Raw genomic sequence first — 26,763 nt, 5'->3', positions numbered from 1 at the left:
CATATTCCCATTGCTTAGCATCCAATTGTTTCTCTTCAGTCATTTTTCTGTTGTCTGACTCGTCATGATGCCATTTCCTTTTATTTGTTTGTTTGTTTCTTGTTTTGTTTTGTTTTCTGCAGAGGTACTGGAGAGTTTTGCCATTTGCTTCTCTACTTCATTTTACAGATGAAGAAACTGAAGCTAAGTGGATTAAGTGGCTTGCCCGAAGTCCAGAGTCATACAGCTAATGTGTTTGAGGACAGATTTGAAGTCCTAAAAATGATTCTTTCCAACTTGATGCCTAGCCTTCTATCCACATTGCCACCTAGCTACCCCAGCATCCAATAGGAAATTAACAAATGCTTGTTGACTGACCAAGAGGTAGTGACAAAAGGGATTGCAGATGCAAATCTGATAGATAAGGAAAATGTCTGGGAATCACTAAGAAACTTATAAATTTAATTTAATCCTCTTATTTGCAAATGAACCAGAAGGGCAGGATATCTGCGATTCCTAATACCTATTTAATGTCATTATCACATCTATTTAGTCTGAATATTTTGGCACTTTTTAAAAATTATTCAGGAGTAATGATAACAGAGAGAAGGATAATTGGATTATAGATTTATAGTTGAAAAGGGACTCAAAGACCAGCTAGTCCCAACCACAATTTTATAATGAGAAAACTGGTGCTCACAGAGGTTGTGACCAGCTCAAAGTCACACAGTGTGTACCCTACTTGGGATTTGAACCTAACTCCACTGATGACATGGTCAGTACTCTTTCCATAATATTATGTTGCTTTATTTAGGTACATAAGAGAAATAGAATGAGGTTTTACCTTTATATTCATTTTTCATTTCTTTGGGATAGAGTTTGTTACCTAAGACACTTCTACTGCATGATGGCTGGAGGGCTATGTAACCAGGTTTTCACAGTCTTGGATTAGGTCTTTACGACATGGGGTGAGGCAAATGAGGCATGCAGTTGCTAAATATAGCATTTTCTGAATTGTTGAAAGAAAGCAATCACATTGTTCATGATTGTCCCTTGAGATTTTGGCAGTCTGACTAAGAAATAGCTTACATAATACTATATTCAGTCCCTGATGTAAGAAAATAGATCTAAACAAGTGAGAGGGAACCACACTATATATATCTGACAGCTAGTTTAATGTGATTAGTTTTCATGGCAAAGGGGCATGGATAACATATTACTAAGTAAGCAATTAACAATTTTCTAACTGTTTATATCTGTCTTTATTTTTGTGAAACATGTTTTGTAATTGTGTTCTTATAGTTCCTGGGTTTGTGTTACATGATAGACTCCAAAGTATTTTATATTGTCTACAGTTATTTTAAATGAAATTTCTCTATCTTGTACTGGTAGACTTTGTTTAAAATATATAGAAATACTGATGGTTTATGTGAATTTAATTTATACTGCATGAGTTTGCTAAAGCTGTTAATTCTTTCAACCAGATTTTTATTTTACTCTTTGAAATTCTCCAAGTACGTCATCATATCACCTACAAAGAATAATGATTGTGTTTCCTTATTGTCTATTCTAATTCCTTCCGTTTATTTCTTCTCTAATACTATAGTTAGTATTTCAAGCACAATTTTGAATAATAATGGAGGTAATGGACATCTCTGCTTCATCCCTGATCTAATTGGGAAGACTTCTATCTTATACCTGTTATAGATTACACTTGTTGTTGGTTTTATAGAAATAGTACTTATAATTTTAAGAAAACTTCATTTATTCCTGTTTTCTAGAGTTTTTGGTAGGAATGAATATTGTATTTTGTCAAAAGTTTTTTTTCTGTATCTATTAAAATATTTTTGGTTGGTTTTGTTATTTACATGAATAAGTATTCTGATACTTTCCCTAATATTAACCAGCTATAAGTTTCTAGAATAAATCTCACTTGAACATAATGTATAATCTTTGTGATATACTGATGCAGTCTCCTGATTTATTTAAAGTTTTGTATCAATATTCATTGAGGAAATTTGTCTATAGTTTTCTTTCTCTGTTTTTGCTCTTCCTGGTTTAGGTATTAGCACTTGTGTCACAAAAAAAAGGAATTTGTTAGACCTTGCTCTTTGCCTATTTTTCCAAAGAGTTCATATAGTATTGAAATTAGTTTTCCTTTAATTGTATGGCAGAATTCACTTGGGAATCCAACTGACTCTAGGGATTTTTTTTTCTTAGTAAGCTCATTGATGGCATGGCTCATTCAATATTTTTTTCTAAAATGCCATTCATAAAGTATTCTTCTTACTTTTTTGTTAGTCTGGGCAATATATTTTGCAAATATTAACCCATTCCATTTAGACTGGTATATAATTGTGTAAAATAGCTCAGAGCACTTGATTTAATTTCCTCTGCATCAGTGGTGATTTCACCTCTTTAATTTTTGATATTGGCATTTTTTTCTATATTTAAGTCAAAGTAACCAGTGGTTTATCTATTTTTTGTTTTCCTTAAATAAAATCAGCTCCCAGTTTTGTTTGCTACTTCAATGATTTTGTTACTTTCAATTTTATTGATATCTCCTTTGATTGTCATGATTTCTAATTTAGTGTATAATTGGGCATTTTAATTTGTTCTTTTTCAATAGTTTTATGCATAATTCAATGATGTGTTCTTTCTCCATTTTGTGATGGAAGTGTTTAGAAATATAATTTTTCTACTAAATACTGTGTCAACTGCATCCCCTAAGTTTTGGCACATTGTTTCATTATTGTTCTCTATAATGAAACCATTTATTGTTTCCACAGTTTGTTCTTTGACCCATTCATTCTTTAGGATTACAATATTTAATCTTCAATTGCTTCTAAGTCTGTTTTCCCTGTCTGTTAATTGAATGTTACTTTTATTGCAATACAATCTGAAAATTATTTATTCAGTAGTTTTTTTTTTTCATATTTGGTTGTGAGGTTCTTATGTCCTAATGTATGGATATTTTTTTTAGATTTCATGTACCACAGAGAAAAACAGTATGTTTCTATTTCCCTTCAATTATCTTCAGAGTTCTACCATATGTAACGTTTGGAAAATTGTTTTCATCTACTTAACTTGCTTTTTTAAATCTAATTCTGAAGGGGGAAAGTTGGGGTACCCTACTAGTATAGTTTTATTATGTATTTCCCTCTCTAACATATGTAATATTTCTTTTAAGAATCAGGATTCTATAAAGTTATTCATAGTTACATGAAAAAATGCTCTAAATCACTATAGATTAGAGAAAGGCAAATCAAAACAACTCTGATACACCCCATCTCACCTATCAGATTGGCAAACCTGACAAAGCAGGAAAATGATAAATGTTGGAGAAGATGCGTGAAAATTGGAACACTAATGTATTGTTGGTGGATTTGTAAGCTGTTCTCACCATTCTGGAGAGCAATTTGGAACTGTGCCCAAAGGACTGTAAAACTATGCACATTCTTTGACCCACTTCTAGGGTTGCACCCCAAAGAGATAATAAAAATGGGGAAAAGATCCACATGTACAAAAAATATTTGTAGCAGCTTTTTTTTGGTGGCCAGGAACTGTAGATTGAGGGGATGCCCATCAATTGGGGAATGACTAAACAAGTTGTGGTATATGAATATAATGGGATACTATTGTTCCATAAGAAATGATGAGCAGGAAGACTTCAAAAAAACCTGAAAAGACTTTCATGAACTGATGATGAGGGAAGTGACCAGAATCAGGAGAATATTGTACATAGTAACATATACATTGTGCGATGCCTAACTTTGATAGGCTTAGCTCAAACCAGCGCAAGGATCTAAGATAGCACCAAAAAACTCACGATGGAAAATGTTGTCCACATCCAAAGAATGGACTAATGAGTCTGAATGCAGATTGAAGTACACTATTTGCTCTCTTTTTTGTTTTGTTTCTTCTTTATTGTGGTTACTCCTATTGGTTCTTCTTTATAACATGAGTATTGTCAAAATATGTTTAACATAATGTATATGTAGAACCTACATAAGATAGCATGTTGTTTGGAGGTGGGGAAGGGGAGAGAGGATTAGAAAATTTAGAACTAAAAATCTTATGCAAGTGAGTATTGAAAATTAAAAATAAGTAATTAAAAAAGGAATCGGGATTCTATACTATTTGGCACATGTGTTTAATATTGATATTACTTCATTGTCAAGGGTAACTTTTAGCAAGTTGTAGCTTCCTTCCTTATCTCTTCCCAATTGAATCTATTTTTGCTTTTGTTTTTCCTCAGATCATGATTCTACTCCTGTTTTTGTTGTTTTGTTTCTACAGAAGCATAACAGAAGCTGCAGCCCTTTATCTTTATTGTATGTGTTTTTCTTTGCGTCAAGTGTGTTTCTTATGAACATACTATAGGATTCTGTTTTCTAATCCACTCTTCCATTTTTTGGTTGAGTTCATTCAATTCATATCCACAGTAATGATTACCAACTGTATTTTCCTCCATCCCATTTTGCCATTTCTCTCTCTTTCTCTCTCCTTTTGCTCTGTTCCTCCTCAAAAATATTGTGTTTCTAATCAGTGCCTCCCCCAAACTGTCCTACCTTCTGTCATGCCCCTTCTTTTATTATCTTCCTCCATTCCTGATTTTCTGTATGGTAAGATAGATTTCTGTGTCCTGCTATGTGTGTATATTATGTTCACTTTTTCATCCAATTTTATAAACGTAAGGTTCAAGTGTTGCCTACCTTTGAAAAAACTCTTTTGTGCCTCTTTTATGTGAGATAATTTATCCCATTCTAAAGTTCCCTTTCTCCTTCTTCCAGTATATTCCTCTTTCTCATCTCTTCATTTTTATGTCATCCCATCATAGCCAACTCATGCTTTGACCTCTGTTTATGTATACCCCTTCTAATTTCCCCACAATGATAAAGCACTTAATAGTTAAATGTGCCATCTTTCCATGCACGAATGCAAACAGTTTAACCTTACTAAATCTCTTATAATTTCTTTCTCCTGATTACATTTTTATGCTTCTTTTTAGTCTTGTATTTGAAAATCACATTGTTTTATACACCTCTGTCCTTTTCATCAAGATGCTTAAAACTCCAATTCATTAAATATCCATCTTTTCCTGTGAAAGGATTATACTCAGTTTTACTGAGAGTCTTGGTTATAATTCTTTCTCCTTTGCCCTCTAGAGGATCATAATACACGCCTTCAGATTATTTTATGTAGAAACTGTTAAGTCTTGAGTTATCTTGACTGTGGCTATACAATATTTGAATTGTTTCCTTCTGGCTGCTTACAGTATTTTCAACTTCGCTTGGGAGCTCTGAGATTTGCTTATAATATTACTGGGAGTTTTCATTTTAGTAGCTTTTTAAGGAGGTGATCAGTGGTTTTAGGATATCAGGGCAGTTTTCCTGAATAATTCCCTGAAAGATGATGCCTAGGCTCTTTTTTATCATAGCTTTTTAGACCAATCATTCTTTAATTTTCTCTCCTCAATCTATTTTCCAGGTCAGTTGTTTTCCTAATGAGATATTTCATATTTCCTTTCAATTTTCCAGTCTTTTCATTTTTTAATATTATTTATTATTGTCTTGTAGAATCATTCGCTTCCACTTTACCAATTTTTAAGGAGTTATTTTCATGAATAAGCTTTTGTACCACCTTTTCCATTTCTCCAATCTTATCTTTTAAGTTGTTTCCTCAGTTATTTTTTTATAATTTTTTTTTTTGTAGATGATTGTAGTTAAGTGATTTGCCCAGGGTCATGAAGTCAATAAGTGTCTGAGGTAGTATTTCATCTTAGGCCCTACTTAATTCAGGGCTGATATCCCAATCATTGCACATCCTAACTGCCTTTCCCCCTGTTTTTAATATGTTTGTTTTTTTTAGAATTTTAGTGCTTCCTTTACTAAGCTAATGACTTTTTTCATGATTTTCTTTCATGACTCTTGTTTCTTTACACAAATTTTCATCTACTTTGCCAAACTAATTTTTAAATCTCTTTCAGCTGTTCCATGAGTTGTTTTTTTCCTGAGCCAGTTCACATTTTTCTTTGATTCTTTGTATTTAGATATTTTGTCATTGTTGTTCCTTCTGATTTTTTCTTTTGATTTTTCATGTCACAATAGTAACATATTCAGGTTCTTTTTGTTATTTGATCATTTTTCCACTCTATTTCTCAACTTTTAAATTTATGTTGAAGTTGGATTTGCTCTCAAGGTAGAGGGGGCATTCTTTGAAGCTTCAGATTTTTTGTTTGTTATGGGGTTTATTATTTTTAGTCATAGTTCTACAGGTCTATAAGTGTTCAGTTCTTCTGAGATGCTATGTTCTAAAGAGAGGTGTGGTCACAGCTCTCCTGACTTGTACTCTGATCTTTAAACCACTACAAACATTGTTCTCTGTCCTGGAACTGTGACCAAGGTCTTTGCTCCCTTGAAGCTTTGAATTCCATTATGTTAGTACTCCTTCTTTTCCTGGGAATATGACCTGGATCCCCTTATTGGCAATGCAACAGAGTTCTGTGCCCTGTGCTAGTTAAAGGTCCACTATAATTTCTTTCTGATCACTTTGCAATTTCCTTATAGTCTATGGCATGAGAGCTCTGGAATTTTCTGCTGCAAATTTAATTCCCCTCAAGACATGCCCCCATCTTGCACCTGACATAGCCCACTGTTTGCTGCCTTGTGCAAAGTCCTGGCCCTAGTTGCCAGCCTAAGCAGGGACATAGCACTATAGCATGAGACCTTGCTGCTTGCTTATTGGGTATAATGTGTACTAGACTGTGATCCTCTCTTACCCCAATGAGGCAGACCTTCCCTGCTCACCTTACAAGTCTTTTTATGCTGAAATATTATTTCACCATGTCCTTTTGTTGATTTTACTGCTCCAGAATTTGTTTTGAGGTGTTATTTCATGGTTATTTGGAGGAGAATTTAGGATAAGTGGGATGAATCCCTTTCTTTACCAAATTAACTCTGTCCTCCATGTTTGGTATTCCATTTCAGCTATGAAAAAGAATGTAGAATTAGGTGATTTGATGGGATATTTACGAAGCTCATTATGAAGAAGAACCAGTATTTCATGGGCTTTGAAAACATGAAGTCTTCACTGTTCTCTTTAAAACAACAACAGCAAAACCACAATCTCAATGACAACAAAAATACTCAATAGTGATGGCTGTTTATCTTAAGAACGTACTTGGAAAACCAGAGTTAGCACTTTCCAAGCTGAGCTTCTAATTCTTAATTTCAAAATATTTATGTACCTCTAACATGCTGGATCATGATCTAAATGAATTATTTAACATGGTATTTTACACTGCACTACTATAACGGACTATATTTTTAAAGTCAAAAAGACCACATGAGTCCTAAGTGTTAACATTATTGTTCTAAGTTTGAGCATGCTCATTTTAGATTTGAAATAAGAGAATCTCCTTCCAACAATCATTTCTGTCACTTGCTATCTATGTGAGCCTGAGCTGATCACTCAAACTTGTTGTTCCTCTCTTCCCACATCTGTAAAATGAGAGTGTTTACCTAGATGAACCTAAGCATTCATTCTGATTCTGTTCTGTCATCATATTTCCTAAAAATATGGATGAATTTATTTCCCCATATAACTACACCTGATCTCAATATGAGAAGCATTTACTTTTAAAATGAGACCATAACTGAAACAGAAATATAGCATGAGACAAAGACAAAGGAAGATGCAGAGGAATTGACAAAGATAGAGATTAAAAGAATGTTCACATATTATTCTTCAGTAACTCAATCTCATGTTTAGAAATTCTCACTATAATTTCCCATTATATTTAACATTCACTTATGTTACAACTCTTTCCATTTATTTTCATCTCTGCATGATAAAATACAACTGATTTCTATTTTCTATATTGAAGTCCTATATAGAAACCTCTCATTTTCATTAAAGAGAAAGAATGAAAAACCCTGATCCCTCATTATACTTTTGACACCAATTATTTCAGTAAAATTGTGAAGTGTATTTCATTTTCCTGCATCTTACCTTCTTTATCCCTTATAAGGTGAAAAAAAAAATCACTTTTTTCCCCCACAAGCGAACTGTGATACTGTTGTCTCTATTTCTTAGAATTAAGAAGATGAGGAAAAAAATCATTGAATCATCAACTTACTGGAGTTATGTGATAGAGATTGTGTTCAAATTTAAGTCAGCCATATTTATGACAATACCACAAAATTATGCTTGTACATAAAGAGTATCAAAGAAAGGTGTATGTTAGCCAAACAAAGATTGAAAATCATGCAATGTGTTTGTTATCCTGGAGCTTTTGTGCCATTTGATCTCCATGATAAATACCTATGAAACATGGAAGGAAAAATCCGTTCAGTCCATCTTTTATACTACTGCTAAAGAGATATTCTTAGAACATAGTTTTGACTATATTACTTCTCTTTTCAATAAACTCCAGTTTCTCCTGTGGTATTCTGTCTTTCTTCAGTGTGTCTTAGAAAAGACTATCCTTCTTACCTGGAAAACATACCCTCTACACTCGTAGAAATCTTAGCTTCTTTGAAATTTCATTTCATATACCACCTGCTACCTAAAGTCTTTTCTGATCACTACCATTGCTAGTCCTCCCCTTTTCAATCACATTGTATTTACATTGCATATAATGGCATATATGCCCATTTTGTTCTCCCCGCAAAAAATGAAAGCTTCTTGAGTGCAAGGGATTGTTTCACTTTTGACTTTGTATCCAAATACCATTGAAACAATAATTATTTGCTTAGGTGATAACTTAGTACATTTTACATTATGATAAAGTTTTGCCAGGTGTAGCTAGGTGGCTCAGTAGATAAAGAACAGCGCCTGAAGAAAGGAAGATTTCTCTTCCTAAATTAAAATCTGGTCTTAGACACGTATTGCCTCTATGACCCTGGGCAAGTCATTTACAGTCATTTACTCAGTTTCCTCATCTATAAAATGAGATGAATATAGAAATGCAATTCATTCCAGTATCTTTGCCAAGAAAACCGCAAGTGGAGATAAAATGAGTTGGATAGGAGTGAAATGGACAAACTGCACTGAAGACTTTTGCTAGTTACCTATGCCCAGTTCAAGATATTTGTGTGAAATTTTCTGAAACTTCTCCATTTACATGTGTGGTTTTTTTAAAAATTAAAAAGAAAGAAAAATTCCTTTAGGTAAAGCATGAGCATTGGGAATCATGGATAATGTTCTTGTCTGATTCTTAATTAAGCTGTGTTGATTTCAGTATTTGAGAGTGAGAAAATTCTAGATGGGATTTGTTTCATGGATTTATGGCCTTGGAGTATTGTGTCTTCTGCCTTGAATTAAAATAGGTACAACTTAGTCCAATTTACTTTTATTCCTTAATTGCACTAGAATAATAAATGTTGATCCTGACGTGATTCTGAATTCTGATTGATCGAGAAATACTTTTAGGAGAAAAAAAAAGAAAAATTAAGCCAAATTTATCATTTTCAAAATTAGTACAGTGTTTATTCAGACATTTATATTGTTTTTAATAATAGAGATCATTTTGTCCTCAACAGAAAGAACCATAATTACTGTTCCACCACCTCAAATGGATGTTACTGTTGGCGAAAGTATAGTCCTACCTTGTCAAGTGTTCCATGATCCTTCTGTTGAGGTTGTATTCACATGGTCTTTCAATGGGCATATTATTGACTTCCAAAGAGGAGTACCTCATTTCAAAAGAATTGGAGGAGTAAGTGGCTTTATTGTATAATAAAATGAAGCAAGACGTTGGATTGCAGAAATATGGTTCATATGAATGGATATTCACTTGTTTTATGAAGCTGCATCTGTTGTGTTTTTGCTGGTTTTATGTATTCCATAAAGATTCTTATTTTACATGCGGAATAATAGTACATAAAGTGATAAAAAGTGATCAAGTATAGGAAATGAATGATGATATGAGTGAATCTTTTAATTTCACAATCTTTTTTTGCTCTTAATAATTGGAAAACTCTAGGAATATTCCAAATCAAGAAGCTGCTGTATGTGATTATATTTTTTATATTCTTGTTCCTTTTATCTCCAGGAATCTGTTGGGGATTTGATGATAAGAGAGATTCAGTTGAATCACTCTGGAAAATATGTGTGCATGGTACAAACAACTCTAGACAATCTGTCTGCAGTGGCAGATATCATTGTTAGAGGTAAGGTAAAAGTGAGAAAATATGCAGGCATATGACTTGAATATATTTTCAGAAATTGGGCAGTTTTGATACTTAACTAGCAGAGTCATGAGAGGCCAAGCCCCAGTAGTGATTCAGTAAAATCTTGTTATTTTCTAACCCTAGAGACTGAGAAGAAAAAAAAAATGTACTTTGAATTAATCAGGTTTGCATTATCCATTTCCCCTATTAAAAATCAATAGGGAATTTTGTTGGATGAAGAATATCAGTCAATATGAATAATGTACTATTGAGAATAAACCAATATTATTTTAGGGTGGTTTATTGCATATGTTCTCTTATAACCTTCCAGACTTTTATAAAATTATCTCTCTGAGTGAGTTTTTAGGGTAAGGAGGAGAGAGAGAGAGAGAGAGAGAGAGAGAGAGAGAGAGAGAGAGAGAGAGAGAGAGAGAGAGAGAGAGAGAGATCTTATTTGGATTAGATTTTTATTATGTCTGATTACATGCCAAATCTAAGAACACTCTTTATGGAATACTTATGGGGATTTTTCTATCACCATCATGGTATTTTATTATATTTATAATGAATAATAAGGTCGTATACCTGAAAGCTCTTGGCAACCTAGGTGATTGGAGAAAAAAAAATCTATCAGATGAAATGTAATAAGGTTATCTATAAAGTTCTGCATTGGGATCCAGACAATCAACTTCACAAGTACACATCCAAGGAGTTGTAATTAGATATTGGTTTGTTCTAAGAACTGGGGTTTTAGTGGACTACCAATTCAATAAGATTTAATAATGTGATATTGCAACTTAAGCATACTTAAAATAGATTTAGACTACATTGAAGGACATAGCTTCCAGGAATAAGGAACTGATAGTGCCGTTTCTCTGTCCTGGCCAAAATATACATGAAATATTGATTTCCAAGTAGGACACCACAGTTTATCAAGGATCTTAAGAAACTAGAATGTGTCTAAAGGAGGACACCTAGGAATGAGAAAAAGTTTTGCATGTTTTATGAGTTTAGTTGAAGGGACTAGAGAGAGTTATCAAGTAGATGAGGAGAGTGTGAGGAGCATGGAAGCCATCTTCAAGTAGATCCTTGAAAATAACTTATGGATTTATGGGAAAATTGAGTTAGACTTGTTCAAACTACCTCAAAGAGCAGAACTAGGAACACTGAATGAAACTGACAAGAGGCACATTTTGGCATAGCATAAGGGTTAAAAAATTTTTTCATCAATTAGAGACATTAAAGATGACTATCTCAATGGGTGATAGATTTTCTTACATTAGAAATCTTCAACCAATAGCTGAATGAACACTTGCTGTATATGTTGAACTAGCAGTTTTTTGAGGAGTATGGATTGAACTAGTTGGCAATTACAACCCCATCTTACTATGACATTATTTCGTTCTCTAAAAAAGAATCTCTAAATATGTTGTTTAAATTAACAAAGACTTTCAGGAAAGTAATACACTGTTTAGACTTATGTAAGAGTCACAGGTTTCATTTTCCTTGACTGTCCAAGGAAAGAATAAAGTACATCCATCGCAAATCAAAGATTTTAACATCATTTGATACAGTCATCATAAAACATATTTTACAGGTCCCCCAGGTCCCCCAAATAATGTGAGAATAGAGAACATTTCAAGCACCACTTCTGAGGTCTGCTGGAGACCAGGCGTCGATAATAATAGTCCTATTCAAATCTATACTATCCAGACCCGTACACCTTTCTCTGTAGGGTGGCTGGCTGTTTCCACAAGTAAGAAATATTTATTATATTTTCAATGATAAGAAGTTTAATTTGGCTGCTATCAAGACATATGACTTATTACCCTAAATATTTTCAGTTCCAGAAATTCTAAATGGAAAGATGCACACTGCAACAGTTGTGGGTTTGAATCCATGGATGGACTATGAATTCCGTGTTGTTGCTGGCAATAGCATTGGAATTGGGGAACCCAGTCAGCCATCCAAATTATTAAGAACCAAACCAGCAGGTGAGCACTTATGAGTTCCAGAAATTTGGGTATCTTTTAATTAAATCCATTGATTCATTTAATCATATTTGTTAAGGACTTAATATGTTTTTACACACTATCCTAATACATAATAACAAATCTATCTATATTTATACACACAAATACAGGGTATATATGTATGTAGGTAATATATTTGTATGTGTGCATATATATGTGTGTGTGTGTGTGTGTGTGTGTGTTTGTGTTTGTGTTTGTATATTCTTATTCCATGCCATGAGGATGTATATTGTTTATGAGGGTAAATATCATGTGCCAGTCTAAATAATATCCCTAGTATGTGGGGAAACAACTTTTATGGAGAAGGAGCTATATATCCCCCAGAACTGTCAACCAATAGTCATTCAAAGGGCAGTCAAACCAGCCTTGTTTAAATAGTAAGCCACTAACAGAGCATGTGTTGGGAAGTTCAAACCATTGTCATCAATGTGACCACTATGGATATGCCCTAGGACCATGAATGTTTAATTTTATGGAAGAGTAGTGCTTCCCACTGAGTATCAAATGACACTGCATCATAAACTGAAATTATTTCATTTGTGGAAAAGATATGGTAGATGAAGCAATGCTTTTCCATTGCATTCTAAAACACAAACAAAAAACCAAAAACAATGGGACCTGTCCATATGATTTTTAGTGGAAAACTCACATATGTGTTGTCTTACCATGAGAACATGAACTCCTTGAAAAAGTGACTATCTTTTTTTTTTCTATTTATATTTCTACTGCTTAGGTAAAAGCACTGTTTTACACATAACAGGCAAATGACAAATGCGTTCATTCATTTACATGAAACACATGAAAAGTAGGTACAAAATATAATGTTTGAAGGAGGTCTTTAATAATTGATAAGGATAAAGGTAGTTTGAAGTGACATTAAGGAAAATGAGAAAGGTGGAGATAAGGAGGTAGTGTATTAGGTTGAGGAGAAAATGAGAAAGGGGATATATTATGGGGAAAACAAGAGATTCTGTCTGGTTTTCACTTAGTATATATGAAAATAAATACTCTATAATAAGACAGGAACCACTGGCCATTATATCCATCATGAACAATGGAAGAATGGATATAAAATATATTTTTGCACTGACATTCAGGTTTTATAAACCAAAGATTTCCTTTCTAGATTTTTATCTGAAAAAGGCAGATGCTGTTGCCCCAAACTCTTAAATTTAATATGAGCTGATTTTTTTGAGAGATAAGGTAGCATACTAAATAGACAACTGTCCTGGGATGAGGGAAATATTGATGTAAGTCTGTCTTCTCATGCACACTGGCTAGGTAGTACTAGGCACATTATTTAACCTTTGAGTGATGCCAGCAACTTTCTAAGGCTGTAAGATGTAGAGTAAGTATTGACTTGCATTTTGTTTCCTTATTGAGTTTTCCCTATACTAATGAAACTGAAAGACAATTCTAAAAACTTATACAGTTAAACCAGTCTGATAAAGCCAAGGATTGCTTAGAAGTTATCTCTCTATTCTTTCATATGTTATTTTTCTAGCCAAAATCCAGTAATCAGTAGATTTACAAATGTAAATGAGGTGCTGCTTGTTTCATTAAAATGTTGTAGCTAAGAATTAATTGAGCCTCTGTTAGTGCAGTGAGCCATACATTTCCATCTCTTTCAGCTATGACCTACTTGAAGCTTCATTGAACAGTAGTATATTTTTGCTATGCAAATGAGCTACCTCCTGAATCCATTTAACAGAAACACTAATTGAGCATCAACTGGTTCATAGCCCAGTGGCATGAGAGTGGAACCTGACAGGAAAGTCATTCTCATCTTTCTTCCTTTTCTTCCCTTAATCCTGTTGGCTTCATTCTTAAATTTTTAAGTTCAGGGTATCAGTTATTATAGTCACTGTATTACATAATCAGACAAATTTCTTTTACATTTAATTAGTGAGGCAAAGAAAGACTCAGTTTGTTGGAGTACTTCTTAACTCACTTGTTTACTCTATAGAAATACATAATATAGAAGAAGAAACCAAAATATTTTATCTCCAGTGAATTTGTAAAATCATCCAGAACAGTGGGGTCAAACTTTAAAGGTAGGGGTACTAAGCCTAACATGAGGGTTTCTGCAGGTCACGTATTGGCTAATTTTGAAATGTAATGTTATCTGGTAGATAGAAATATGTTTAATATGATTGTATATGCATAATCTATACCAGATTGCTTGCCCTCTTGGGGAGGATAGAGGGGAGGGAGAGAGGAAGAAAAAAATTAAACTCAAAATCTTATTAAAAGAATGTTGAAAAGTATCTTTACATGAAATTGGAAAATATAAAATACTACTAAATTAGGGAAAATATGATGTTATCTATTTATTATTGTATTTTTATGTGTTTTGTTAAACATTTGCCAATTACATTTTAATCAGTTTTGTGCCACACTTGGCAGTGTTCTGTGGGGAAAAGACATGTGGCCATTGCATACATAGGGGTCATGACTGAAACCTCTGTTCTAGCTTTAAGTGAAAGAGACATTATTGGTCACTCATCCCTAAACTTTAATTTTCTAGATGTATCAAATGGAGTCCCAGACAAATGAAGTGAATTTCCCAAGATAATATAGTCCATTAATGTTGTAACCAGGACACAAAGTCAGCCCTCTGGACTTCCAGTCATTGCCCCTGTTTTTTGACAGCTTCCCCTTTCCCCCTTTTAATAATGCCTGTATTTATGGGATTCTGTTAACTAGACCTATATATGAGCTGATCTTTCCTGCCATTGCAGGAAATAATGGAAATAGTTGGTGATGAAGTCATGTATTTTTATGGTTTGTCCTGAAATCTAAGAAAGGTGAGGCTTGACTTAGACTCCTACCCCTACCATTTACTAGCTGGGTGGAAACAAATGAGTAATGTTTCTTTAAAGTTTCAGTTTTCTCTCCTCAAAAATAGTTGTAATAATGTTTTTAGTCTGTGATAAAAGGGACACAAAACTTTCCTGGCTCCAAATCACACTTCTGACATATTTTGAATGTAAGACCCTGCAATTCATGGAATTTTCTTTCATTACTTTAGGCAACTCTATAAGACCAAGCTTCAAAGCAGGAATGAATCTGCAAAGGTAGAAGGAGTTTACTCAATAGAACTGCACTAAAGAAATGAAAAGATGTATCTAACCATCTCCCCTATCTTAACAAAATACTATAGTTCTCATCTCATAGTGATATGATCAGATGAGATGAGGGATGTAAAGTGGTTTGTAAATGTTAGAGCAATATATATATATATATATATGAATTTTAAGATGTTATCAGGGTGGAGCCAAGATGGCAGAGTAGAAAGAAGAACATGCTCTAGCTCTTCCCCCACAGACCATAAAATACCTGTAAAGAATGACTCTCAACAAATTCTAGAACAGCAGAAGCCACAGAATGACAGAGTGGAGGAGTTTTCCAGCCCAGGGTGACTTGAAAGCCTGATGGGTAAAAGTCTGTCCCACTGGATTCACATCAGAGCCCAGCTCAGCCTTGGCTGCACTGCTCTTGTAAGAGGACAGGAGCAGGTCTTGGGAGTTTAATCCTCAGTGGCAGCAGCCATGGTTCATAGATCCCTCAATGCACAGGTGACAAAAGCACCTTCACAGGTCAGTGAAAGGGCTTTTTCATCTCCATGACAAGGGAGCAGGGTCCTCCCCTAGCCCTGGCTCCAGGCACTGGCAGCAGCAGCAGGCTGCAATGGGTAAGGTGGCAGGGCAGGTAGCAGTCAGCATCCATTGTTGAATGAAGCCCCTGGAAGAATTGAGCAGCTGATGTGAACCTCAGCATCAAGCCCAGCCTGGTAATAAATTCTTTTTCCCTGAATGTGTCACCTTGGAGGAATTGAGATCATACAGGTCCCCAAAGTATACTCTACTCTTGACAAAGGACTCAAAAGTCAAGTAACTGGTTGGGAAAATGCCCAAAAAGAAGGAAAAAAAATAAAACAATAGAAGGTTGCTTTCTTGGTGAATAGGTATTCCTTCCCATCCTTTCAGATGAGGAAGAACAATGTTTACCATCAAGAGAAGACATAAAAGTCAAGGCTTCTGCATTCAAAACCTCCAAAATAAATATGTAATGGTAGACAATGGAAGAGCTCAAACATGATTTTGAGAATCCAGTAAGAGAGGTGGAGGAAAATTTGGGGAGAAAAATGAGAGTGATGCAAGAAAATCATGAAAACGGAGTCAACAACTTGTTAAAGAAGACTCAAAAAAATAAAACCTGAAGAAAAGAATACCTTTAAAAATAAGCTAACAAAATTGGCAAAAGAGGGCCAAAAAGCCAATGAGGAGAAGAATGTTTTAAAAAGCAAAATTAAACAAATGGAAAAGGAGGTTCAAAAGCTCACTGAAGAAAATAATTCTTTGAAAATTAGAATAGAGCACATGGAAGGTAATGACTTTATGAGAAAACAAGAAATTACAAAACAAAATGAAAAGAATGAAAAAATGGAAGATAGTGTGAAATATCTCATTGGATAAACAACTGACTTGGAAAACTGATCCAGGAGAGACAGTTTAAAAATTATGGGACTACCTGAAAACCACAATCAAAAAAGAGAGCCTAGACATCATCTTTCATGAAATTATCAGGGAAAACTGGCCTGATATTCAAGAACCAGGGGCAAAATGAATATTGAAACAATCCACCGATCACCTCCTGAAAGAAATTCAAGAAGAGAAACTCCTAGGAATATTGTAGCCAAATTCTAGAGTTCCCAAGTCAAGGAGAAAATATTTTAAGCAGCCAGAAAGAAACAATTCGAGTATTGTGGAAATAAAATCAGGATAACACAAGATCTAGCAGTTCCTACATTAAGGTATTGAAGGTCTTGGAATATAATATTCCAGAAGTCAAAGGAATTAGGACTAAAACCAAGAATTACCTATCCAACAAAACTGAGTATCATACTTCAGGACAAAAAATGATCATTCAATGAAATAGAGGACTTTCAAGCATTCTTGATGAAAAGACCAGAGCTGAAAAGAAAATTTGACTTTCAAACACAAGAATCAAGAGAAGCATGAAAAGGTAAACAGGAAAGAGAAATCCCAAAGGACATACTAAAGTTGAGCTTTTTATATTCCTACATGGAAAGACAGTATTTGCCACTCTTGAAACTTTTCTCAATATCTGGGTAGTTGGAGGGATTATACACACACACACACACACACACACACACAAATATATATATATATATATATATATATATATATATATATATATATATATATATATATATATATATATATATATATATATATAGAGAGAGAGAGAGAGAGAGAGAGAGAGAGAGAGAGAGAGAGAGAGAGAGAGACAGAGACAGAGACAGAGAGACAGAGACAGAGAGAGACAGAGACAGAGAGAGACAGAGAGACAGAGAGAGAGAGAGCACAGTGTCAGTTGAATAGGAAAGGATCATATCCAAAAAACTAAAGTTAAGGAGTGAGAGAGGAATATATTGGGAAGAGAATGGGAGAAATGGAATGGGGGAAATTAGCTCTCACAGATGAGGCAAGAAAAAGTTCTTCCAATGGAGGGGAAAGGGGGGGAGGTGAGAGGGAAAAAGTGAAGTTACTCTCATCACATTTGACTCAAAGAAGGAATAACATGCACACTCAATTTGGAATGAAAATCTATCTTACACTAAAGGAAAGTAGGGGAGAAGGGGATAAGCGGGGAGGGGGATGATGGAAGGGAGGCAAATGGGAGAAGGGAGTAATTAGAAGTAAACACTCTTGGGGAGGGGACAAGGTCAAAAGAGGCAGTAGAAGAAGTGGAGCACAGGATATGATAGAGGGAAATATAGTTAATCTTACACAACATGACTATTATGGAAGTTATTTGCAAGACTACACATTTATAGCCTATATTGAATTGTTTACCTTCTCAGTGGGGCTAGGTGGGGAGGGAGGAAGGAAGAAAACTTGGAATTCAAAGTTTTAGGAACAAATGTTGAGAATATTTTCGCATACAACTGAGAAATAAGAAACATAGGTAATGCGGTATAGAAATTTATCTTGCCCTACAGGACAAGAGAGAAGATGGGGCTATGGGAAAGGAGGTGTATTAGAAGGGAGGGCACATTGGTGGAAAGGGCAATCAGAATGCATAGCATTTTGGGGGGAAGGGAGAGATGGGGAGAAAATTTGGAATTCAAAATTTTGTGGAAATGAATGCTGAAAACAAAATTAATTAATCAATTAATTAATTAATTAATTAATAAAAAAAAACATGCTATCAGATGTGGATGATTCATTGAACTCAACAGAAAAGAAATTATTTTCAGTATACTTTCAGCATATTTTGTTTAAAAATGAGCCATGTGCAATGATGTTCTCTTAACTAGAAGATATTAAAGCTTCACACCTTCTTATAAGCATAAATTTTAAGAATACTCCTGCGAAAGGCAACACAGCACAACTAACCTAATTTATTCCTTTTAGGCGGCCAATAAACAAGAATTTATTTAATGTGTTCCACTGTGACAGACATTGTGCTAAGTGCTAAGGATACAAAGAAACAACATCATCTCAGCCCTCAAGTAGTTTATATTCTAAAGGGGGAGAAAACCTGTAAAGAGCAGTATAAATGGAATTATGCCAAGTGGAAATCCTCACAAATCTATTAGATAGAAGATCTAGAATGATAACCCAGAGCTTTTAATGCTAGTCCAAGTGAGTTTTCTACTTCATCACATTGTCTTTCCTCATGGAGGATGAAAGAGAGTTTTTCTCATTTATCTATTATTTCTTTTCTTTCTTCCATTCTTTCTCTCTTTCTTTTCTTTCTTCCTTTGTCTTTCTCTCCCTTTGTTTCTTTTTCCCCCAACAAACAAAGATGAACCTGATCAATATTGGTTAAGTTCAAGTCAGAATTTTCTTGCCTTTGGAACAAAGTCTTTTTACACTCTGCTGAACGAGAAGTAAATGCCAAGGGATTCCTACAATTTAAGCAAGAAGGAAAGTAGCACAAATAAAATTTTAGTATCACTAGAGAGCAATTTGGTATTCTGATTGTTAAGAAAAGTCATTGATTTAATTTACCACTGTCTTTCCTCTGAGCCAAAGAAGTGGTTTTCTGTTACTTCAGCTATTTCAATGAATGCATGATCTTATCTCGTCTCTATCTATCCATCATCTATTTATCTCTATATATCATCTGATGATGCAGACCATAATCCATGTACCCTGATTAAACTATGAGACTCTTGTCTCTCTTTTCCCTTAGAGTTTTCATAGATGGTCTATTCAACATGCTGGGGCATTTTCTAGTTGTTTGTTTTATTTTTAACATTACAATCTTATCAGCATAGTACTTATACTCTCTATCTGTTCTGTTTTTCTCTTTCTGTATGCCTGTCTCCTAAAGTTTTTCATTATTTATCTTATAGATTATAACCTATAGGACATGCTTTTTACACGTCATCACTGGTAATACATTGCTGCCTACTTGTGCCTCTTACATTTCTCCATTGTTTTGGAGTCATCTACTTCTTAACCCATTTACCAACACATAGGTAGATAGATAGATAGACAGACAGATAGACAGATGAGAGGCAGTATATTTTAATGTAAACAAGGTGGGATTTAGAGTAATTATAACTTGGATTCAAGTTTAACATATAGCACAATTGACAGTCAGTTTGCTCAGTTCAAATCTGATCTCAGATATTTGCTAGTCATGTGGTGCTGGGCAAGTCACTTAACCTGTTTGTCTTAATACACAGAAGAAGGAAATGGCACACCACTCCAGGAACTGTTGGGGAGACAGCTAGGTGGCACAATGGATAAAGTGTTGTGCCTTTAGTCAGGAAGACTCAAGTTCACATCTGACCTTAGAAACTTACTAGCTGTTTGACCCTGGGCAAGTCACTTAACCCTCTTTGCCTCAGTTCCTCATCTGTATAATGAGCTGGAAAAAGAAATGTCAAACTACTCTCTGCCAGATAAACATCAAAAGGCATCATGAAGAGTCAGACACAACAGAATTGACCAAGCAACAATAACAAACAAACAACAACTATAACAGCTGTTGGCTCTGTGGTCAAAGACAAGTTATTTAATCTCATGTTGCTAAAGGCATTTTAGTAATACTCTTAAGTTACAGAATTTATTACAATGTATCAATGAAAGTAATTTCCACTTCTAGAGTACTCTGAATCAATGAAATCATACATATATGCCCCTTCCTAGAAAAAGAAAAAGACTCATTTGCATACGTATAAGCTAAACAGGTAAATATCTGGCTAAAATGAGGGGGAAGTTTACTGGATTTTTTTTTTTATTAGAGAAGATTTGGAAATACATAATTGATTTTTAAAAATCCTCATTGCATGCCTAACATAATGTGAAATGTGGAAAGGGTCACTTCTAAAATGTTAGGAGAACTTTTCTCTCATTATAACTAGAAAAATTATGTTTTTCATACATTGAACAGATTACAAAATAAAGGAGCAGTCATTTCCACATGCATTGATTAATTTCATCTTTGTTTTTATGTTCATTTGAACTAATCCAAGTCATAGTTGTATTTTCAGTGAATACATTTCTCTAGCTAGTAGAAATTATGTAAACCAACAAAATGAAATTATCCTCCATCTTAAAATGAAATATGCCACTGAGAAATGAGCTTTTCATGTATTGTTCAGTCTAGCATGGGTTTTTTAGTCAAGGGAAAATTGTTTTAAAAAGTTGAAATTTTCTGATGACAAAATAAAAGATCTTTTTCATTTGTTTATTGAAAAAATAATTAATAAAGTGCCTCAGTAACATGTTTACAGAACAACTGTGTAATTAGTCTGGGAATCAGCAGTGTCACACTTACCATCTGAATGGAACATCATTTTGCCAATTAGTAGATGATGAATAATAATGTCAAACACAGGATGTTACTTGGTTTTTTAATTAATTCTGGAAACTAGGTGCTCCTGTATCAAGCACAACAGTGTCCTCTATCTTAGAAATTTGAAAACATGTAAATATAATTTATGCTCATTAAAAATGCAAAACTATATTATAATGTCCTTATTCAAAGCTTTGAAGAATGAAATGCCAAAGCAAAAATCTTCTAGTAAAACATGACCTAGGATGATGACCAATCTGCATTTCTCTTTGTCATTTAGTCCCTGTAGTGGCACCAACAAACATCAGCGGAGGTGGAGGAAGTCGATCTGAGCTCATCATTACATGGGAGGTAAATTTAAATTCAGCTAAATTATTTTGAAAAGGAAAAACATATCTCTGTTGCCAGGACAGTTCGTGGAAAAGCAAACCAAAATTAAAATGGATCCTTTGGTCACTGTTAAGCTAGAAATATGAAAACTTTGTGCTACAATAAAAATTTCCTTAGAAAAAACATATTAAAATATATTATTAAAATGAAAGAATGTAGCTAGTGTTATATAGTCACCCTTATGAAGAAAATTAATTATGAATAAAATTATTTGAAATCTACATTCATTTGATTGTAGGTCAACAGCCTTATATACTAACCTAAAAAAAGTTAGATAGTCCTTGATTAAAATCACAAAGTTTTACAACTAAAATGTTTCTAATCATTGTGTCCAGTTTTCTCATTTGACTAATGAGGAAATTATAGCCAAAGAAGAGAAATTACTTGTCTAAGGTCATGACCAGTTAATGGCAATCCCAGAACAAAATCCCAGATCTTGGGATACCTTGTCTATTTCTGCTTAAGACAGTGAGTGCTCCTTCACAGAGCTAATGCTGGTATTTGAAGAATGGGAGATGTACAGTTCCTTTGGTTGATGTTACCACTATTTGTGGTTACTTAAGTTTGGTTTTGAAATTTGAGAACATGTTGACAAAGCATGCTGTCTGGTAACAGTGTAATTTACAGAGGATCAAGCGTACCAGTGAAAATTGGACATAAACAAATCAAGATATGTTATGTACCGTAAGAAACCATATGGTGTTTAGATTAAATTCTTTAGTTTTCTTGGGCATGCCTGGTGTCAGGAAGCCTCAACTGAAACAGCAGAGCAAAAATAAGTCGAAATAAACCACTCCATTTTGCTTTTATGCAGGTTATATTCCAATCAAAATCTGATTAATTCTGAAGCAGCTGCCATTCCCTAATTCAAGTACAGGGAATTTCTGAAAATGTATCTTGACTCTATTGGAATTAAATACTTGTTCAACCCAAAGCCCTTGAGCCTCTGGCTGGCGAAACCACTTTCACATGATGTCTTGTCTGTCCAAGACTATATAACTGCATCATTGAGGTCTCCTAATATATTGGGCTCAGATGAACCACTTTCTGCATGGAATAAATTGGCTTATGGTCAACCCTGAATATTATTTCATTTCCTCCCTGTGTTCAAAGTGGCCTAAAGGTTTGTAGGAAATTGTTTTTAATGCTGACTACATAAATCCATATAGCACCTTAGAAGTAGAGAAAATATATGTATGTGTTAGAAATATATGCATAAATATATATAGAAATATATATATGCATTTAACCATATGTCTATATGTATATATATGTATATATGTATATAAACACAGATATAGTCTGTGAATATACATATGCATCTATGTAAGTATATGTGTGTGCATTATGATTTAGATTTATGTATGTGATATTTTGCTTTGACATAACAAGCTTTTCTCAATACCCTGGTAATATCATTTCCCATACCAAAATACAAAAGGACATGGCCTACAATCTTGCTCTCAAAGTTACAAGTTATAAATAAGGGATGATTATGATTTTGAACATTCTTCTTTCTCAGTTTCATTTTTATTAAAAGAGAAATATAATGGAGAATATACAATAAGTCTAAAACAGAAGCAAGCCGACCTATTGAATAATTTTTTCCCACCATAAATATTTAATTCACTGAGGTTATTCAAGTGTGACATTTGTCTGCAAGGTTTATCAAGTTGCAAATCTTTGACAACCTCTTTGTCACTAAATATATGTTACACTTTTCAGTCATATTTTTTGAATATTGTAAAATAGATACTGAGCTAAATTTTACCAGGAGTTGAAGGAGTATATATAATGCTTTAGATGGTGCATACTTTTTTGGGGGGGGGGAGGGTAAGGGCTGAAATACAAATAAATGCTGCCCTCTCATAGAAAGAAGTGTCATATTGACTTGTAAAACAAGAATTTTTTACAAGTTCTTGAATTCTGAATTATGAAGACCCTTTTAAAAGTAGCCTGAAAATGTGTCATTGCACAAATGAAACTTCCATTACATTTCTCAGTGGACATCATTTTTATTAATCAAATAAGTTCTTACTTTACTCCACTGAAATACATGCAAAGGGAGAGTGTGCAGAGTATAATGGAAAGAACCAAGATAATCAGTTCTGGAAACTTGTATTGTCATCCTATCTCTACCACCAAGTAGTCATGAGACCTTCATTCAATCCCTTCATCTTGTAGGGCCTTTGCTCCCGGCAATTTGAACATAAGGAAGATTGTTTTAGATGATCTTAAACCCAGTTATAAAAGAACATATGGAGTCAGCACATCTTAGCTATTGGTAGTTGACAGTCCTAGGCTGGAAGCATAGCTCGAGTGGTTGTAGGAGACTGAATATAATAATTCCTAGTTCTACCCCCTTGCAGTATATTTATTTCAGTTATACACCTGACCCATGGACAGTAAAAAATCTCCAAACACTTATCTTTTAGTAGCTAGGACCACGCAAAGCATCGTGTTTTCTACAAAGTAAGTACCTAACGAATGGTCGTTCAATAAATTAATAGCCATCTAGGAGGCACAGAGAACACATGCTCCCTTGGAGCCAGGAACAACTGACTTTGATCTAGTCTCAGATGCTTTTTGACTCTGTAAATAACCCTTGGTGATTCTTCATCTGTAACAGGGATAGTATCATCTACCTAACAAGGTTGTTGTAAGTATAAAATACCATCTCTAAAATCCTTTGCAATATTACAGATATATATATATATGTATGTATGTATGTATATATAATGTTCAATTTTCAGCTATAGACAGCAATATATAGGAATAATGATTTTTCAATGACATTAACTACCTCCCCAGATGAATCATGATTGTTTCCCTTCCTTTGTATATTTTGTTTCAATCTAAGAGGAAGCCACCTTTGGGGTCCCCTCTCTTACCAGAGAATCCTTTCTAGCATTTTGGCTTCTGCTTACCTAAGAAGATGTAAAGACAGAAGAGGCAATTTCATTTATTTCCACACTAGACAAGTTGGACTTAGATCTATTTTAGAACTGACAAGAGCAATCCTAATTGCACTTGACTAACACAAAGAAAACATATTTTTTCTCCTTACTCTAATGAACTGACTAACCATCCTGATTAAATCCGAAATCACAGAAACCATCAAAAAAATTAAATACTCTAGCAAGTAACTAAAACTCATATAATTCTCTTCCATATACCTTCACATTTAACTCACTCAAATCTGATCCAACTGTGAAAGAGAATGAAAAACAGGAATTAAAGATATGTGAAAGCTCTGGAGACTGCCTCCACCCAATCCCATCCCCAACTGTTACTCTCTTCTGACATACAGAAAACAATGAATCCTCTCTCCCCCTATTTTCCATAATCCACTGTATTTCAGATCAATATTGCTATTTCTTTTTTGTATATTACTTCAACTCTGCCTTCAGACAGAGTCAATCATTCATTTCCGGTGCAGAGTCAATTTTCTTTTTTATATTTTATGTCATTTCTTATAATATTTTTAAGTTTCTAGGAATGTTCTATCCCATTTTTTTCTTGTAGTTTCTTTAATGTTTAGTATAGACATTACCAAGCTGTATCACACACACATGCACACACGCACACACACACACACATACAAGAATATACGTATATATGCACACACATATACATATATACATGCATACACACATATATGTATACATATATACGTATAATATGCACTTTACTTTGGAGAAGTGGGTATTATACTTAAATATTATTAAATGGATTGCCTCTGTGTATTTCATCCCTCCAATAGCAACAATTTCTTCATGTTTTCTTGTTCAAAACCTTCTTATGCAAATGTTTTGCATGTATTTAACAGAAGATAAACATAAGACCTTATTTTTCTATTTTTTAATACATTGTATCTACCTTTAGATTTAGTTTTAAAGCATTGGATCTTTCTTACTGTGCATTTTTATTCATCATTTGCCTCATTTTCAGGTTATACTTATCCTTCATTAGGCATTGTGTGATACATCTCTTGTAGTTAATATTAATTATGAGCATTATCAGAGTGTGACTAGCATGTAGAATAGGCTTTAGATCTGTGATTCCATTGATATTAGAGATTCTCGTATGAAGGAACTTCCTCTGCCAATTGAACTTATTCATTACTTTTGGATTTAAAGACATAGCTAGAGTATCCAAAGATCACATGACTTGCCCAGCATTGAATAGCCAGTATGTGACAGAGGAAAGGCTTGACCAGATTTCTTGATTCTGAAGTTGGCAACTAATACCTCTCAGCCACATGAATTACTTGCTAAATACTTAGGTTTCTTAAAAAGAGTTATGATTAAATATTGATCATTCTTCAGATATAAGCTGAAAACATTAATGGAAGAAAATTTCAAATCTCTAGAAACAGAAAGGTTTAGCAAGAAAAAGGAGGAAAGAAACAAGCATCATTTACCTAATCAGGGATGGCACAGGAAGCTATATTGAACCAATGACTGATTTTGTCTAAGGAATTCACAGGTGAATAAACTCTCTCTACTAATGCAGATCGGTTCCTTTTCTCCTAAAAACAATCTTATAGAGTATTCCAGATCCCTGAGATTGTAAGTGACCTGTCCAATACCATAGATGTAAGCCAATATGTGTGAGAAGCAGGACTTAAACACACCTGGTAGAAAGGTCAATTCTTTGTTACACAATATCGTGCCATGTTCTCTTTCCATAATTGGTAGAGAATTTATTACTCTCTAAAAACAAACCTGACAACATCTATGTGATCAATCCCACACATATACATACACACATACACATATGTGTATATATTCTTTTATTAGAAATTAAGTGAAAAATACTGGGATCTGATCTTCCATGGGTCTCCTTAATAAAAGAACCATTTCCATTTCAGTTTTCCACTGCTTATGGAGATCGATTCTTTTCTGGGGGGAAGGTTTTTCTTTGAATGTATTAGGACATTCATTAAAAAAAAAATATAGAATGTGTCTATGGAAAGTGATTGAAGGCTTGAAGCTGATAAAGGAATAGTAATTCAGTTCCATTCCTACCTCCTACCCCTTTTCTACGACATCTTTACTCTTTCCCTACAATGGCTATTACCTTCCCTCTGAAGTGTCCTTTCAACAATTCCTACGCATTTCTTCTGTGTTCATTGTTCTTAACAGGTTGTCTCATTAGATTTTGATCTAATGGAGAGCACGTATTGTTTTGTCATTCTTTTTATCTTTAGTACTTAAAATAGTGCCTAGAATGTAGTGTTTGACAAATGTATATGTACTGAATACTCACTAACTTTTAGAAACGGAGCTATTTGTATCAAAGAGATATCTTTGATATCCTGGTAGGCCCAGTTCCTCCCATGG

General features: G+C 34.1%; 1 protein-coding gene across 1 annotated transcript in view; it reads left to right on the top strand.

Annotated features, from left to right (window-relative positions):
* LOC140532284 (contactin-6-like) overlaps positions 1-26,763 on the top strand; it is a 326,641-nt gene that overhangs the window by 266,174 nt on the left and 33,704 nt on the right. Inside the window, exons 12-16 of the mRNA XM_072650698.1 lie at positions 9,525-9,700; positions 10,037-10,154; positions 11,752-11,910; positions 11,999-12,148; positions 21,309-21,379. Of these exons, the coding sequence (XP_072506799.1) occupies positions 9,525-9,700; positions 10,037-10,154; positions 11,752-11,910; positions 11,999-12,148; positions 21,309-21,379 (674 nt within the window). The remainder of the gene's footprint in view (positions 1-9,524; positions 9,701-10,036; positions 10,155-11,751; positions 11,911-11,998; positions 12,149-21,308; positions 21,380-26,763) is intronic.

Source organism: Notamacropus eugenii, chromosome 3, assembly GCF_028372415.1.
Source record: "Notamacropus eugenii isolate mMacEug1 chromosome 3, mMacEug1.pri_v2, whole genome shotgun sequence".
Classification (NCBI taxonomy): domain Eukaryota; kingdom Metazoa; phylum Chordata; class Mammalia; order Diprotodontia; family Macropodidae; genus Notamacropus; species Notamacropus eugenii.
The sequence above is the reverse complement of the archived record's forward strand: the minus strand, read 5'-3'. Positions and strand labels throughout refer to the sequence as shown.